The sequence below is a fragment of the Hemitrygon akajei genome, chromosome 8, assembly GCF_048418815.1.
Source record: "Hemitrygon akajei chromosome 8, sHemAka1.3, whole genome shotgun sequence".
Taxonomy (NCBI): Eukaryota; Metazoa; Chordata; class Chondrichthyes; order Myliobatiformes; family Dasyatidae; genus Hemitrygon; species Hemitrygon akajei.
Genome location: NC_133131.1, coordinates 46,529,766 through 46,548,619, shown reverse-complemented (window position 1 = coordinate 46,548,619; position 18,854 = coordinate 46,529,766). Strand labels below are relative to the sequence as shown.

General features: G+C 39.2%; 1 protein-coding gene across 3 annotated transcripts in view; it reads left to right on the top strand.

Annotated features, from left to right (window-relative positions):
* Positions 1–18,854, top strand: part of ap2b1 (adaptor related protein complex 2 subunit beta 1) — a 283,798-nt gene that overhangs the window by 205,947 nt on the left and 58,997 nt on the right. For all 3 annotated transcript variants that reach the window (XM_073053794.1, XM_073053796.1, XM_073053795.1), the window contains one exon: positions 9,800–9,886. In XM_073053794.1, coding sequence (XP_072909895.1) covers positions 9,800–9,886 — 87 coding nt within the window. The remainder of the gene's footprint in view (positions 1–9,799; positions 9,887–18,854) is intronic.

The window sequence follows — 18,854 nt, the reverse complement described above, 5'->3', positions numbered from 1 at the left end:
TGGTGTGTAGCACAATTCCAAATGAGATGATGGCATTAAAATTGCAAATATGTTCCTGTTTAGTAAGCTTGATTAGAGAGATGGGTAACTTCCATGTAGTCACAAAGCATGATATGGGATCAGCATAATGCAAATTTGAAACAATTAAAGTGCATATTATAAGATTTGTAAATAATAATGAAGACTAAACTGAATTCATCACCTTTTATTTTGTGATGGGCTGCATCATGACTATATCAGATTGCCAAAAGTACTGTGGGGATGGGAGCTGAGTTTTACTCTTTTCCTGTCTGCAGATAAGGTGGCTGTGTTGCTGTCAAACTTGAGAGTCTTCAAATTATTCGTTATGTCTATCTCATAGTTCAGTGGTAGCATACCCAACTCTCCATTTCTTATGCTTACAATATCGGAAGCATTCATGGGAGCATACTTTCATCAGATATTTTAAACATGAGAAAATGTATCTGAGGTTATTTATTTTATGGCATGCAGATATTGGTGCCTTCTTGAACTGGTACTAAGACCTGACAGTGATTGTGAGAGGCAATGTATTTCTAAGTCATGATGGTATGTGGCTAGCAGTTGATTCTATGGACAGTGGTCTCATGCATCTCTCCTTTTCAGTAGTAGAAATTGTATGTTTTTGAAATGTGCTCCTGAAGTAGCCTCTTAAATACCTGTGGTGTATGCTCTGCCCGAGGTGAAGAGAACAAATTTTTAACGTTGTAAGTGGAGTCTAATGTTTAACGTGGTCAATAGGGTGATAGAAATTGTGCAGAAGTCAGACTAGCACAGGGTGGGAAGTGGAAAACAAATAGCCTTATTGTTGTGGGACCAACTCACTTGCATACAAATCCACACTATGATTTCTGGGGGAAGCTTGTTTCTTCTTGCATATTCCCCTGATAGGGAGCTAATTAAATTGTTTGCTTGTCGTGATGGTGTTGAGTTTGAGTGTTTCTGCAGCACCTTAATTGGATAAAACTATCCAAGAATGAGTCAATACTATGAAGTGCATTAAACTTCTGCTCAATTAAAATGTTCTGTCCTTTAGATCAGTGCCTTGGAGCTCGGAGAAACAATATCTGACCTCAGTTGCTATCTACTAATGCATGGATCTTAGCAATAAGAAGTAGACCATTCAGCCCAGTTGGTCCATGCTGGTACTAGTGCTTCATACAATCTGATCCAGCCTGCTTCACCTAACTCCTTTAACGTATCCTTCTGTTCATTTCTCCTTCATGTACTTATCTTGTTTTCCCTTAAATGGAAACATGCTGGTCACCTAAAGTTTCCTCGGCATTGAGTTCCATGTTGTAACCAAACTAACTTTCTCCTGGATTTTCTTATGCACATGTTATGGCCTGTGGGTCCTTGTTTTGGGTTTTGCTAAGGAAAAATATCTGCTTTCAATTAACAGACATAAAATGCTGAAGGAACTCAGCAGGCCAGGCAGCATCCATGGAAAAAGGGCAGTTGACGTTTCGGCCTGTAACGTCAACTGTGCTTTTTTCCATGGATGCTGCCTGGCCTGCCGAGTTCCTACAGCATTTTCTGTGTGTTGCTCGGATTTCCAGCACCTGCAGATTTTCTCTTGTTTGTGATCTGCTTTCAATTAATTTATTTTTCTGCAGAAAGCTGTCTGATTTGCTTGTCTTTCCAATGGATAGTGAGAGAAATTCAGAAGCACCTGAATAGGCCATATACTAGCAATTCTGCACATTTGTTTAATTGATTTTAGTTGAGCCAGAGTGTAGATCTGGTATTCATCAGGCAAGTACAATTAGTAGCTGGTACATTTGCTTATGTTTTATAGTAGGGCAAAATCAAAATACTTGCCCACAAGCTTTCAAGCTTGCTGACATCTGGATTTCCAACACCTCTGTGCATCTATTATTTCAATGATACAAGGTAAACAGTGTGATTTGTTAGCTTCATATGGATGAAGCATTCAAAAGATTTTTGAGGTCTCAAGTCTCAAAGGCATCCCAATGATGGCAGTGACTTTTTGTGGACCCCTGAAGTCTTTTTCTGTCGGATCGACAGGCAGCAGTGTGTTGGGTTGCTTTAAGTCTACCTAACTACCTAACTTCAGGTTCAGGTTAATTGTTGCCATAGGCATACATACACAGGATATAAATGACAGGAATATTGGCTTTTAGTAGCAGCAGCACAGTGCAATACAAGACCAGGCTCACCATTTCCACTGTGCATAAAACATACTTAATCAAGCCAATAGCAAGCCCCAACACATACATGTTCAGGGTCCTTTCTAGCCCAGCATATTTGTGTGTTAACTGCACTGGAATAGTATTTATTCTGACAGTTCTGGTTATAATGTTTTTGCCTCCCTGTTCTTGCTGAAATAACTGAGTTCTTTTACTCATCTTGATGGCTTCAATTCTACATGGTCAAATACTCATTCGAGAGAAAGAAGAATGGAACAGTAATAATCATCGCAACCCAGTACTCCACCAAGAGGAAAGATTAGGACCTAGATGCTGTGATCAAATATTTGCCTATGATTTAACTCTTTAATGGTTGTCTTTCCTTTATCTTCTGGGTTAAGGCTTTTGTTTAGCAGATTTGGGGCAAGGCCGGCAGGCATTGCTAAACCCATCAGGAATGGGATGGGTTTAATATGAATATATCACATTCACTAAAATTTCAAAATCTTGGTTTGCAATCACTTCTGCATCAAGGTAATAGCCAAGTTAACGTCCTGCCCTTCCACTGAAGCCTAACACAAAGAGCTGGTCTTCATATTTGACAAGGCCTTCCAAATTCAGCACTGAGTTCAGCATTTTTAGATTATCAAGTGTCAGATTTCCTACATCTAGAGTGTTTCCTCTTGTAATCCGGGCTATTTCTGCTTCTCCCATTTACCTTTGCTTACTTGCAGAGTATTTGCATTTCCTGCTCTTATTTCACAATTAAAGCATCCACAGTAATTTGTTTTTGCACAGATCTGAAAAGTCTTTGCCTACAGGAAGCAAATCCTCTCAAAGGGATATATCTCCTCAGTAACATCACTTAATTGCAAAGTCCAGCGCTGAGGACCTTGTGTGAAGCTTGCTGAGACAGATGAGGCCTAATAGGTTTTTTTTTCAGTTACTGTACCCTCTAATATTAGAAAATAACCAACTGTGTTGCCAGCTCCATTCAGAAATAACAGACATTTCTGGTTAATGCACTGTAATTACAGCTTACAAAGAAGTAAGGACACAATTATTATTTCTGGTTAGCCATCCTCGCTTATTTTAATATACTGTTACGGTCTTGTAAGCTGTCACATTATCCTTCAATTCTTTTGGCAAGCCAATACCAAGCACCAAAACACAAATGTTGAGGGACCTTTCTAGCCCAGCATAGCTGTTTGTTATCTACACTGGAGTAGTATTTATTCTGACAGGTTGGATTACAATGTTATTATGGTAATAATGTTCTTGCCTCCCTGTTTCTTGCTGAGATAACTGAGTTCTTTTACTCAGCTTGATGGCTCCAATTGCACATGGTCAAATACTCATTCGAGAGAAAGAAAATTTGCAACAGAAATAATCATTCCTCTGGTTTATTCTAAAAGTGTACAGAAGCATATTCTGGACTTGTGGATAACATCAAACAAAGTGCTATTCACATCTCATTAATAATGTCTTCTACCAACTTTGTGTTTATTATGCTGGCTTTGCATATTGTATGAATCTTTTTGCCATTTACAAAACATGATTTGTGAGTTCCAAATCATTTTGATACATTTATTTATACAGTTTATATCGCTAATTTTCTACTGAGTTCTCTTATCCTTGGGACTCTGACCATAGGAATGTTGCTCTGCCCTGTGTATCTTCAGTTTATTTCTTCGACAGCCATTCCAGGAAATGATCTGAGCAATATATAGTGATAGTTGCTACGATCATGGCAGCATCCTAGGTCAGCCTCAGCTTGCCCAATTTCATCGAATGTCCTGGGAAATAACCTAGATGAGGACTTTTCATTTTCCCTTCCTTAATCTTAATACATTGAGCCCAGTTGCAGGGTCTTTCATGCATCTAGCTTCAAATTGAAAATGTAACTCGGATAGTTCTGTGCCAACACAAAATGTTGCAGTGGCTTCAACTGATATTTTGAGAGCACCATTACAAGATGAGTTCTAAAGTTGAATTTATCAGGAAGTTGCCTGGGATATTATAGGGCTACAGTCCATGTGTTCTCTGAGCTACAGCAATTCTGGTATGCTCTATGAGTACTATGCATTAGCATAATAATAGCAGTCACATAAAATGTCTTGACTCATGTTATTATCCAATGTGCTTTGTTTTGAGGACACTCAGTCTGTTGGCTAGTACGTAACTATTTCACACTTCACTTGAAATATCCCTAGACCTTTCAGTCAACATGTTGCCTCTATTCATGCCAATGCAAGCATAAATATTTTCTGGTGCATCCTGATGTCATTACGTTTCTGCAGCCACACCTGCCTTGAGGCTGAGCACCATAGAGGACCTTGTAAAACATTTTGATTATTAACAGCAAATATCTTCACTCTTCATTGATTTCAAAGATACTAGGTTTTGCTCTATAGTTGATGTGCAGTCTAAGGCATGTCAGGATATTCCTTTGCAAACTGACTCCAAATGGAGAATGAAGGAAAACTGTTTGTCACTGTGGTCATCTCGCACAAATATTTTAGTTAGTTATTGGTGTGCTTACTTTATTTTTCCATCAGGGATTGAAAGGTTAGCACAATTCACTGTTGATGCACAAAACTGACCATCTAAATTGACTTTAATTTTAAGCAGTTTACTCAGGCATATTGGGGAAGAAGAAAGAAGGTAGAAAAAAAACACAAAATTAACTTGTGGAGCAATATCTTTATTTGAAAAAAGAAGTACATAATTTGGAACAAATGAGAACATCTGCTGATGCTGGAAATCCGAGCAACACAAACAAAATATGTTTGTGTGGATATGGGGACAAGGCAGGAACCGGGTATTGATAGTAGATGATCAGCTATGATGTCAGAAAGGCGGTGCAGGCTCGAAGAGCCGAATGGTCTACTTCTGCACCTATTGTCTATTGTCTAAAATGCTAGAGGAACTCAGCAGGCCAGGCAGCATCTGTGGAAAAGAGTACAGTCAATGTTTCAGGCTGAGACCCTTCAGCAGGACTCAATTTGGAGCAAACCATTTATCTATTCTGTTTTTCCAATGTGGATTCTCTTATGTCCTTGATCATATAATCTTCACTGAATAGAATTAAGAATTACCCAGAGTCCCAAGACAGTTCCATCATTCAATAAAGTTATTTGACCTCAATGGCGCTTTTCTGACTGATCTTCATGACTTCTCATATCCCCATAAAGTCCAAAAATCTGTCTCGTGTTACAATAACTAAGTATCTATAGTTCTCTAAAGTAGATGATTCCAAGGCTCATATATTGAATTGAATTTAATTTATATTGAATTAACTTTATTTCTTACACCCTTCACATACATGAGAAGTAAAAATGTTTATGTTATGTCTCTGTCTGAATGTGCAATGTGTGAATTATAGTAATTTGTAATAAATAGTATATACATTAAGATATACAACAGAACGGTCAATATAGCTTAGATATACAATTGTGTCAACGTGAATTAATCAGTCTGATGGCCTGGTGGAAGGAGTTGTCCTGGAGGCTGTTGGTCCTGGCTTTAATGCTGCGGTACTGTTTCCCGGATTGTAGCAGTTCGTGGTTGGGTGACACGGGTCCCCAATGATCCTTCAGGCCCTTTTTACACTCCTGTCTCGGTAAATGTCCTGTATAGTGGGAAGTTCACATCCACAGATGCACTGGGCTGTCCACACCACTTTCTGCATAGCCCTGTGACTGAGGGAAGTACAGTTCCCATATCAAGCAGTGAAAAAGTCAGTCAGGATGCTCTCAACTGTGCCCCTGTAGAAAGTCCTTAGGACTTGGGGACTCATGCCGAACTTCTTCAACTGTCTGAGGTGAAAGAGGCGCTGTTGTGCTTTTTTCACAACACAGCCAGTACGTATTGACCAAGTGAGGTCCTCAGTAATGTGTGTATTGAGGAACTTAAAGCTGTTCACCCTCTCAACCCCAAATCCATTGATGTCAATAAGGTGAGCTTGTCTCCATTCCTTCTGTAGTCCACAACCAGCTCCTTTGTTTTTGTGACATTGAAGGAGAGATTGTTTTCTTGACACCACTGTGTCAGGGTGATGACTTCTTCTCTGTAGGTTGCGTCATTATTATTTGAGATTAGGCCAATTAATGTTTATCATCTGCAAATTTAATTAGAGATTGGAGCTGTGGCTAGCGACACAGTCATGGGTGTACAGAGAGTAAAAGAGGGGGCTTAGGGCACAGCACTGGAGGGCTCCTGGGTTGAGGGGCAGAGGTGAGGAAGCCCATTCTTACCACCTGCCAGTGATCTGACAGGATCCAGCTGCACATGGCAGGGTGAAGGCCGAGGTCTCTGAGCTTCTTGTCAAGCCTGGTGGGAATTATGGTGTTGAATCTGAAGTGTAGTCCAAGAACAGCATTCTCACATAAGCATCCCTCCTCTTCAGGTGTGAGAGGACAGTGTGAAGAGCTGTGGCTATTGCATCATCTGGCAATCAGTTGTGTCTTTAGGCAAGTTGTAGGGGGTCCAGTGTGGCTGGTAGCATGCTGCAGATGTAGTCCCTGACCAGCCTCTCTAAGCATTTGCTTATTATTGAGGTGAGTGCAACAGGATGCTAGTCATTCAGGCATGTTACCTTGATCTTTTTAGGTGCAGGGACAATGGTGGATGTTTTGAAGCAGGAGGGAACTCTACACTGGGAGAGGGAGAGATTAAAAATGTCAGCAAACACTCCAGCCAGTTGTGCCGCACACATTCTGAGTTCTCACCCTGGGATGCTGTCAGTTAACAAATTTCAGAGTGAAGAAATTTCTCAATACTAGATTAAAAAAAATTTCAAACTTTGCAATATACTGGCCCAATTTACGTAGTTCATTTTCTCTTGAAACTTATTCATCCTCAGATTCTATTGTGAACTTATGGAGCAAATATCTCCTTAAATAAGAACAGTAAAAGGGTATAGCATATTCTCAAATGGCTTCACCAAAGCTCCATAAAATAGTACAAAGGTATTTGTACATTTGTACTCCATACCCCCATAGCCACAGCTGACGTTCCATTTGCTTTCCTGATTACTCAATTCTGTTGCTCCCCCTGCAGATGTGACCTTGCCTGTTTATTATTTCCAGCTTTTTCAGTTTTTAAGGTCCAATGTTCTTATACAAGAAAGATGGGGATACATCAGGTTATCTTCTACCTTGGGGTAGGAGAGCATTATATAAATGATGCAAGACTGTTGATAGAGTCATAGGGTGCTACAGCACAGAAACAAGCCCTTTTGCCCATTTAGTCCATGCTGAACTATTATTCTGCCAGATCCCATTGACCCACATCTAACCATAGCCCTCCATACGCACCACCCCATCCGTGCACTCATCTAAATTTCTCGCAGATACTGCAATCAAGCCTGCAGCCACCATTCCACACATGTCCCATCCTCTGAGTGAAGAAGATTGGTTTCAAGGGAGACGTAGGACATCTAGTTGACCTTTTTCAGGGGCTGAGGGAGCTTAGCAAGTGTGACCAGAAGTGTCCCACTCAGGGTGGGCGACCAGCCCCTGCGACACCAGTTCAACTCCCCACAGGAGGCACAGTGGACATTGGTGAGAGTAAGCATACAACGGCCGCTTACTTCAGTGATAAGAGGGCACCAGCAATAAATACCTCCATCCCAAAAATAAGAAGAAAGCTCCATCCTGCTGGAAGGTGTGCATTTCTATATGAATTGTTTTTTTCCTTAAAAATTGAGATTTATGCCCACTTGTATAAGAAAATCCAGATTTCAGTGATAATTAGTGTTCATTGGCTTTGTATCATTTATGTCCTTCTCTCCCACCTTACAGAGAGGATATATCCCAATTGTTCTGCATTCTCTACCCTACTCATTACCATATCTCACCTACCTTTAGTCTGTTAGCAATTTAAATGCCAAATCCCTCCATTCCAGTCATTAACATAAATTCTAACTGGTTAATATGTATCATCTTTTGATATACAGCAAACTAGAGAAAATTTGAATCTTATTTTCAAAACATGATCATTACAATAAAGTTTTTTTAAAGAAATTGCAGGAATTTATTTCATGGAGTGATGTGTAACGCTTCGGATTAATCACATCTGTTTCATTAGGTGGCTAATTAATTACTTGCATTTTAGGCATCATAGAACTGCTGAATAGCAGTAATTTTCACCAGAACTGTTATTTGCTGACATTCTGGGGATGTTTTTATGTTGCTGGAGCCCTGGTGTCTGCAGGGAACTCAATGGGTTTAACTTTTCTACTTTTTCACTGGTCCCTTTGATCCCACCTGTGGCTGCAAGTCTGAGATCAAGATTTTTTTTTCATTTGCTGTACATGGGGGACTGACTTTACCTTTTATTTTAGTAAAGTTGAATAACTGTAATCCAGCAATAAACCATTAATGTAAGATGCCTTAAGCATTTAAGATGAATATTTTTTCCATCATCTTTCAATATACTTCACAGGGCAAGCTGCATCTGTAGCAAGAATTTCTCATTTTATTGCAGTTCTGACCATTGTGGAGTTTATTTTTAATGGGTATATTTGTAGGCAGGCTACTTACTGTATAGCAACAAGAATGTGAAATGCTGTAAAGATTTATTTTATTCTTGTTTGTATCAAAGGGATATCCATTCTACATTAAAGATTAAGTACATCTCTGCTTACCTTGGTCCCTTACTTTCCTTCTCTGCTCTCTTCCAATCACCCCTACACAAGTCTCCAATAAAGTCTCACAGGATGACATTAAGTCTAATTAGTCTAGGTAAGGCTTTCCATTAAAAAGCAAGGTCATTATAACAAACCATGTAAGGATTCTAACCAGTTTTCAGTTTTGGATGCCTTTGTTAATTCATTATTTTCTTGGCCATTTTAATAGTGGATTGATTACTGATTTTGTCGGAGCTGAGTGCAGATCCATGGTTGTACTATTATTATTTAACAGGCATACAGACTTTTCCAACAACTGGCATTTTAGTCATTAGTTTGACGTGGACATCCATCAAGGTTAATGACTTTCCCAAGTCCAGTATGGAAAGATGACAGTTGTCCGTGCACTCCAACAATAAAACTAATTTCAAACTAGTTTAAATTATTTCCAGTTACTTAATATTTAAAAGAAGAATAGCTGTGATTAAGATGGATTTAATTTGCCAAGGGGCAATTGAGTAATGTCACAAATTGGCGCATTGTCATTCTCCTGAGTTTAATTTGTACCAGTTTGATGTGTCAAGAACAACCTTTCCGTGGGAAGAATAAGAGGTTCATTAAATAATCTTTTAGGCACCTTGCCAAGCTTCCTTGTAACATAAAAGCCCAAGCAAATTTCTTAGTCTCCAAAGTCATTGTAACACGTGTGTAAAATGGATATTGGATTATTACAGGTGCTCTTCAGAGATTGAGAATGGCCTCCTCCCTCTTTAATATATATTCATCTGCACCTTTGACAGAATGGGATGAATGTTTCTTTAGCATCTCAACTTTGAAACTCTTTGTTGCTGCCCCTGGGTTTTTAAAATGGAGCTCAGCCCAGGGACAACTTTAGAATAGATATCATTCACTTTAAATGCAGAATGTGCCTGTTAAATTTAAGTTTGAGTTAGTGCTGATAGCATTTGTTCATAATTACTTTTTTCTCTTTCATATCTAGAGCGTCAGGTCTTCCTTGCTACATGGAAGGATATCCCCAATGAAAATGAACTCCAGTTTCAAGTTAAAGACTGCCACTTAAATGCAGGTAACAGTTTTCATGAAATGCTTTGATTGCAGGAGAGAGAGAGAGAGAGAATGTTACTGTCTGGTATATACAGAAAATGTTTTATATTTGAAGTCCCAAGCCATTAATGCAAATGTATGTATTACAAGCTATATTAGAATAATATAATAAAGATTATCCCAAGCATCAAGTTACTTGGCCAAGATTATCTATGGTACAAACTTCTCAAGGCAGTTGTGTTGAGATTAAGTTGTAAAATATCTTATACCAGAGCTTTTCTTGTACCCCTTAATCACAGCTGCAGTGAGATCTACATTAAATTTAAATTTGTCAGAGTTTATGAGGTGTAAATGTCAACTCGTGTTGGTCTGTTTTTTATAATTTTATTCAGGTGCACATTTTGGAGCAGATGTTAATGGATAGAAAAATTTCTGATATTGCCTTTTGAGAATTGCATTAATTCATTATACTTTCACAGATGCTGGTGCATAATTATTATTTTTTTGTTTCTGATATCTAGGGTACTAAGCAATGGATCATCTATCCAACACTGCTGTCATTGAATGTATTTAGTGCTTTGTGGGTGAACAAATCTGCCAGGCTTGTATGATGTAATTTTGTGGGATTTCCTGTAGTTTCATTCCATGAGTGTCAGAACTGCACTATTTATTTTAACTTTGATTTGGCCAGAGCTTTCAGTCAACTCAAAGGGTTCAAATCCCATTCCAGAGACGTTAACATTATCTGTCTAACACCTCAGGGCAGTGTTGGTGGAGAACTAAACTGTCAAGAGTTCCTAAGCTTCAAATGTGATGGTGAACATAAAAGATTCTGAAGAGCTGTTTGTTAGACTCAGACACGGCAGAAACGGGCACTTGGGCTGCAGTCATCTATTCAGTGGAAGTGCTAGTCTAGATACTACCAGAGTCTTTGTCATTTCCACCAGATTCCACCCACACTCTGGGTGAAAAGTTTCTTCAAATCCCTTCTAAATCTACTTCCCTGATGTTAAAATATTCCCTCTGGTTTAATACACCAGTTATGAGGAAAAAATGTATTACCATCTACCTTATCAACACTCCTCAATTAGGTCCCCCCACAATCATCTCTAATCCAAAGAAAACAAATTCAGTCCATTCATCTCTCTTCATAAATGAAACACTCCATCCCTGGGTCTCTGAATATGTCCTTTGTGTGTATATGTTACAGTCGGAATTGCACACAGGACTTAAACTGTGAGGTAACCTGTGTTTTATAAAGCTGTACTATTGCTTCCTTGCTTTTACACTCTATCAAAATTGTTCACCATTATTATATATTCGGAGTGGAGCAAGCAAGTTCACTCAGTTTTGGCCAATTATTATTTCAGTTGATAGAATGATAATTCTCCCAGTGTTTTAGTGGCTCTGTAGCTCACTACTGCCTTTCATCTGCAGCAACCCAGGTTCGACCCTGACCCCTGGATTCGGCATTTTCCCTTCCTTCCACAAATTTCATCTGGATGCTCTGGTTTTCTCCCACATCTCAATCATATTTTGTTTCATGGGTTATTTGATTAGAGTAAATAATTCTTGTAGGTGGGTGGTAGAATTGATGTGAATATGGAGAGAATAGTTTACAGGAAAATTAGTGAGTAGAAGAAATTACTCAGAAAACTGCCATCGACTTGGTATTTAAATGATACCTTCCTAGCGTCTATTTGTTATGTTGTGACTGCGAATGAAGTCACTGGAGAGACACTGAAGCTGCTGGATATAGAAATCTTTTTTCAGCAAAACAAACAGACATCATACTGGAGACACTGTTGGAAAAAGAGGCCCCTAAACTCAAAGTGCATCACAATTTTATTCCCTTAAGATCAATGGTAACTCAATACAGTTTCAATAGTTAATAGTGACATTGTTACTTCAATATTTTGGGTTGATATTGCTTCCTTTGGGCTACATATAATTTTGGAACTCCTAAATTTTCATGCCAATACTCCAGACACCCTAGATTGAATGTTAATCACCACTGTCTTTCAGTTGCATTCATGCATATGCAGACATCTCAGGTCAATGGGATGTTTCCTGGTTTGCAATCGATCCCAGTCTGCATCTCCAAGAAGACCGTTGTTCTGAGCTGCACCTAAATACACATTCAAATCTGAAGACCAATTGCTGTTGAATATTAATATTTGCTATACGTATTCCATAACTCTAAAATATGCCCTAACAGTTATGCGATAGTGTTCTGTTCCTGTTTGATACATTTTGACAAAGTGTTAGATGTTCATCACATTGCACTACAAGTTCAAAAGCATCATCATAATCCAACTTAATATAATACTTAGGCAACCAGTTCTTCAAATTAAAGCATGAGAACGTTAGAGTTCATTTCTGTTGCAGGAAAGAGTCTTTTCTCATCACATTTGCAATAGGAGCTCCACAGATTGTGATGGTTTGCTGCTTTAAGGGGAAATCGTTCCCCATGCATTATTATAACCCTTTGAGACAAGATTGGATTTATTGAAAATTTGCTGTGATGCTCTTTTCAAGAGACTTTTTTTTCTCTGAAAGTGTATACTGTGGCCTATTATCTGGCTTACTGTCAGTTTATAGATTGTTTTTTCTTTCACTTATATGTAATTCTATGGCAAACTTTACAATATGGTCACCACATTGAAAAAGTGTTACTATGTGAAAATCATTCCATTGTGTTGCCCACTGAATTTTAAAAGTCAGATTATTGAATCAAGTATGAGATAGAATAGATTACAAACTACAAATATATATCTTGGTTTAATGGAAAAAGAATACGGTCTGGCTTCTGAGATTTCAAATAGAACATTGAAAAAGTTAGTAGAAATCCATCTAATGAAGACTGAAGCTTTCATCAGGCCTGTGCACTTTGACCGTATTTCTTGAATTAGGTTTGTTTCCACTTTAGGTACCAGCTCTACATATTAAAATGAAAATTGGAAAACTTCCTATCACCTTAAGTACTTCATTAGCTGAAAGAACTAACTGTTGATGCCTTTGTGTGTGGTCATGAACAAAATTAGATTACTTCTGTTTCAAAAAGCGCTCCAAAGTTCCTGCCAATAATAAACACCTTAAGATTGAAAAAATAGTAACATTGGTAATATGTCCTCAAAATTCTGTTTATTGGTAATTGTCATAGGCTCACATAGGCCATTAGATCTGGTGAAGTCTTTCAATAATTTTGACTCCGTAGACTGCTGTCATTTTCAATTACCATTGATGATATTTTATCTAACCCAAGGTGCAGTGTAACAGACTAACAAAAGAACAACGTCTGTAAAGCTGTGAACAGGTGCATATGAATTAGTTTGAACAAGAGAAGCCAAATAAGCTATTGGGCATACTTGCTGTTCTCTTTTTATTAAAATAGATTTCATTATGAAGCTGGGCATTCATATATTTCTGTTACTGAGTGTAATATGGTCAATTAAATGCATGAAATCTCTTGGTTGATTGGAATGCTACTGCCTGAAAATTTTCAACTCACCGTATCATTTTCTTATTTCTTTGTCTTTTTTATCAATATACTTGACAGCAAGAGACTTACAATGCCATTTTTAATTTTGCTTAGGCCACCAAAGGTTGAAACAAGAAGTGTAGAATAAATGAAATTTTTGGGTTCTCTTGTAAAACTTTAAGTGTTTAGGCAAATGTAATTAGATGAAAAGGAAATATACATTCTGCTAGGATGTAAAGGATAATAATCTGTCATAGAATGTTGGCTTTAGTGCATGTGCAGAATGCAAGTGGAAGAAGAGGAAAAAGGCTAATGTGTGTAACCTAGCTACATAAGAGATTGGTGTTATTCAAGCTGGGAGCCCTGAAATGCTATCGACTGGAATAGTCTAACATCTTACATGGATCCCAAGTTTGTCAAACCATAGTTTATTTGAAGGCTTTAATGATTGTTTTCTCATGATAATGGTACTGTTCTTTTTTCAAAATGTTCTCGGATATCAAAGTATTACCTGGCTGCTTAGAAGCCACCTTAGCGACACATACAAAATGCTGGAGGAACTCAGTAGGTCAGGCAGCATCTGTGGAAATAAATAAACAGTTAACATTTCAGGCAGAGACCTTTCTTCAAGTCTGAAAAGGGAGGAAGAAGAAACCAGAATAAGAAGCTGGGTGGGGTAAGTGTACAAGCTAGAAGGTCATAGGTAAAGCCAGATGAGTGGAGGAAGGGGAGAGGAAGCAATAAGCTGGGAGGTAATAGGTGGGTAAGATAAAGAGCTGGAGATATAGGAATCTGATAGGAGAGGAGAATGGACCATGGGAGAAAAGGAAGGAGGAGGCACCAAGGGGAAGTGATAGACAGGTGAGGAGAAGAACAAAGAGGCCAGAGTGGTAAATTGAAGAAGAGGGAAGGGAGAGAGGAAGAAAATTAGTAGAATTAGAGAAATTGATATTCATGCCATCTGGTTTGAGGCTACTCAGACTGATATGAAGTGTTGCTGAGAGTGGTCTTGGTGTGGCAGTAGAGGAGGCCATGGACTAACATTTCAGAATGGGAATGGGGGCTGGAGTTAAAATCCTGCTTGATGCAGATGGACAAAGCAATCCCCAATCTATATTGGGTCTCACCAATGTAGAGGATGCCACTCGGAGAGCATCAGATACAGTAGTTTACCCCAACAGATTTGCAGGTGAAGTGCTGCCTCACCTGGAAAGACTGTTTGTGACCCAGAATAGAAGTGAGGGAGGAGATGAGTGGGCAAGTGCTGCACTTGTTACATTTGCAGGGGTGAGTGCCAGGAGGAGGGACGAATGGGCAGGGGAATCATGGAGAGAGTGATCCTTGGTGGGGAAATAAAGATGTATTTAGTGGTAGGATCCCTTTGAAGTGGTGGAAGTTGCAGAGAATGATGTCCTGGATGCAGAGGCTTGTGGGGTGGTAGGTCAAGAGGAACTCTATCCCTATTAAGATGGTGGGAAGATGGGGTAAAGGCTGATGTGTGGGAAATGGCGATTTCCTGGACTCACTAACCCATCTTAGTGGGTTTGCTTGACTTGTCTTCTGAACGAAAGTTGTTTCGAAAAAAGATGTTTTTAATCCAATCAGCTTCCACAAGTTACTTAATATACTTCATGCTGTCTTTGCCATAAGGATTTCCAATAGAAATTAACATTCCTTGGCTTCACTTAGTGAAAGCAGTTGAAAAAACATCAGATTTGTTCCTGTCTACAGGGAAGTGACATGTCACTGATTTGGTTACTATGCATCTCTTACTGTGTAAAAAGTAGAATTAAAAATAAAGCCATATTTGTTCTGAAATGTAATTAACACTGTGATTGTTGCAAAATCTCTAATTATAACCTTCATACTATAATTATGGAACCTACTAAATATAATGCTATCATGTTAGATCTATTACAATCATACTGTAATTAGAGCTGTTAACAAGTATTTTATGCACAAAGTGCTAGATAGATCCCTTTGACGAATTACTGAGGCATGAACTTGTTGGTTTTCCTTGCCTTTAATATCATTGGCTATAATTAGTTCAGATTTGAAGGTGACCGTGAGATCACGGTTTGAGTGAGAACGTGAATGACTGATCTAGTCAACAGGTGCTTGGAGCCGTCAGTGGTGCATTAAGCAAGTGATGTCACTTAGCATGATTAACAACAGATATAATGCAGTTTTGAGATTTGCACTTCTTGCATTCTACTCAATACCATTTCTCCTCCACTTAACAATTGTTAGTTCTACAGTCTTTGCCAGCTGAAAGGATCACAAGATATTCTTCTGAAACTGGGTTAGTGGTTTTGATTGGTATGGATTTCAATGACAGCATCAACTGTACAGAGCCTTAGACTCCTTAGGTGGGTAAACATGTCCACTATCTGGAGGATTTGGTCATTTATTGCAACTTCATTTTCTACCCAAGTGATTCCTTCTGGCTGGCACACCACGTCGGGTCTGTCTAGTGTTGCTTATAAGGCCAATGTTGTTAGAATGTGCAGAGAATTAGTCCATATTCTGCTGCATTTCAGTTTGAGACTTAGCTTTTGGGGAACAGTTCTCAACATGTCAAAGAATTTGAAAAAATCACTTCCTTAAAATTCATTTTCCTCCAAGTGCTCCAGTTTCCTCACTCAGTCCAAAGCTGTACCATTTGGTTGGTTAGTTGTTGATTGTAAATTGTCCCTGATTGGGCTAAGATTAAATCGGGGGATTGCAGGGCAGTGTGGCTCAAAGGGCCGGAAGGGCCTATTCTGTATTGTATCTCAATGAAGTAAAAAACTTTTTTAAAACTTTAGTGTCCTCAGATTGAGCAACTTCTTGGAAGCCTGGTATCTAATACCATTCTCAGTCCCACAGTCACAAAGGGCCTCTCTAAGCATGACAGATGACTCCATGACAAAGAACACTAATACAAACACAGCAAAACAACTGAATTGATGCCAAGAGATGAAATTTCTGTTTATTTACCTTTGTACAAAATGCAAAAGAACATGCAGTCTTGGAATTATTAGACCATTGTATAAAATTCACCAAGCAACCAAACTTTGTGTAAATCTCCAAAGGAGATTGATGTTACCTGACTGCATCAAATGCTTTAGTCAGGCCAGTGAAAGTCATGGAAAGCTTGCAATTTTGTCCGTGGCATTTCTCTGTAAATTGACAAAGTTGGAACGTTGGAGATACAAGAAAATGCAGATGCTGGCATCTAGAGCAATAAACAATCTATATTGGGATGGGGGTGTGGAAGAAAGGGTTAATGCTATAGGTCAAAATCATGTATATAGACTGAGGGTGGAGTGAACAGTATCACTTGGGTAGCCAGTCACAAAGAGAGAGATAGGGATCAGAAGGTGATTGGTGGGCCGAGGAGTCATGGTCAGATGGAGCCTGGAGGAGTGAGATAGGGGAGCAGAAGGCAGGTGGGTGTTAGAGGGGGGCAAACACAAAAGAAAATTGGAATATTACATCTGTGGTCCTTCCTTTCCCAAAGCCTTAGCAAGCCTCAGGCCAAAACACTTGTTCGATGTGCAACAAACGATCTGCTGCAGGAACTTAGCGGGTTAAGAATTAGAATTTAATTTCTTACATCCATCTCAGAACATGAGGGAGCAAAAATCTTCATGCTGTGTCTCCATCGCTATGTACAAGCAATAAGGAAGGGAAATGTGGGAGGGTAGTACCCCAACACTAAGATTGTATACATAACTGCTTGGTACATATGTATTTACAGTCAGATATACGATCAGATCAATGTGTATTAGCACATGTAACAGCCTGGTGAAAGAAGCTGTCCCACACCCTGTTGGTCCTGGCATTTATTCTGCGGTACCACTTGCCAAATGGAAGCAGCTGAAACAGTTTGTGGTTGAGGTGGCTGGAGTCTCTGATGATCCTCTGTGCCCTTTTTACACACCTGCTGCTGTAAATGTCTTGAATAGAGGAAAGCTCACATCCACAGATGCTCTGGGCTGTCCGCACCACTCTCTGCAGTGCCCTGCGATTAAGGGTAGTACAGTTCCTGTACCGGGCGGTGACACAGCCAGTCAGGATGTTCTCGCTGGTGCCCTTGTAGAAAGTCCTGAAGTCTTGGGGACTCGTGCAACTTCTTCAGCCGTCTGAGGTGAAAGAGGCGCTGCATTTGTGGGAGGAAAGGAATTGATGTTTCAGGTTAAAATCCTGCATTAGGAGACAGAGAGTGGAAAGGCAAGATGGCCAGTCCAAGGAGGAGAAGGGGACTTATGAGAAAGGAGTCTGAGGTGATTGGTGGACTAAGGAGGAATGACAGGTGCCAAGTAATGTTCAGGAGGGGGGCAGGCATGGAGATGAAAGACCATGGCAGGTGAATCCTTTTCTCCCATAGATGAGCTGTTCAAACCACTGAATTCTTCTAGCAGATTGCTTGTTGCTCATTATTCCAACATCCGTAGCCTCTTGTGTGTTTGCGCTTGTTCAATATGTTGTATTTGAAAATACATTAGAATTCTGACAAAGATTTTGCCAGCTATTGACAATAAGGAGCTAATTCAGTGGTGTTTGCTGGACATCCTTTACCCTTCCGTTCATATAATTGGGCCCTGGATGCATCATTATACCACAATGGTATTGTTCCTTGGATCCATGTTTACTAGAAGATTTCAACCATTTTCAGAGCGGCAGTTATAAGCAAGTCTCTGGCTGTGTGCAAGCTGTTTACATTGTACATGTCCAGTGCAGCACCTACTCCAGCTACCTAGCCATTTGACAGCAATTGACTCTTTTTCACATGGAAGATCATTAAAATATCTGCTGATTAGCTGAATGACAATCAGTTGCCTCATCACTGGTGATATGTCCCTTTCTAATTCCTATTTCAAGACACTGATTCTCTTTACAACATCCTTCTGTGGTAGTGGTAATCAGGGAGTAGTGAAGTTCTTCCTCATGACCCTTTAGCATCAGTCACTTAATGTGAATTCATTGAGCCCATTTAATACTACTTGCAATCTATTATTAGTATTCTCACTCAATGCCACACCTTCAAGCTTTGTATCATCTGCATCCTTGACTATTATATATCAAAGAAATGTAACTGTACGTTATCTGTCAAATTCTGTCCCCAAGGAAACAGCAGAGGCTGCCTCATTAAATGTATTTAGAACACAGATAGATGTTAGCATAGTAAGGGGGATTAAGAAATAAGGGGGAAAGGCAGGTAGGTGGAACTGAGTCTTGTGATCTTACTGAATAGTGGAGCAGGCTTGTCAGGCCAGATGGCTTGGTCCTGCTGCTACCTCTTATACTATTATATTTGATATGAAAAGCTATCAGTTACCTCTACTTCCTACCTCATTAAGAATTACTTCTTTAAGAAAACTGCCTATTCATGCTTTGTGTTCCTATTTGTGTTGCTAATAATGTTTTAACTCCCTAAGCTTCAATCTTGCAAATTGGTTTCTGTTGTAAGCTTTATTAAATGCCTTTGAAAATCCATATAGACATCATCTGCATTCCATGCATC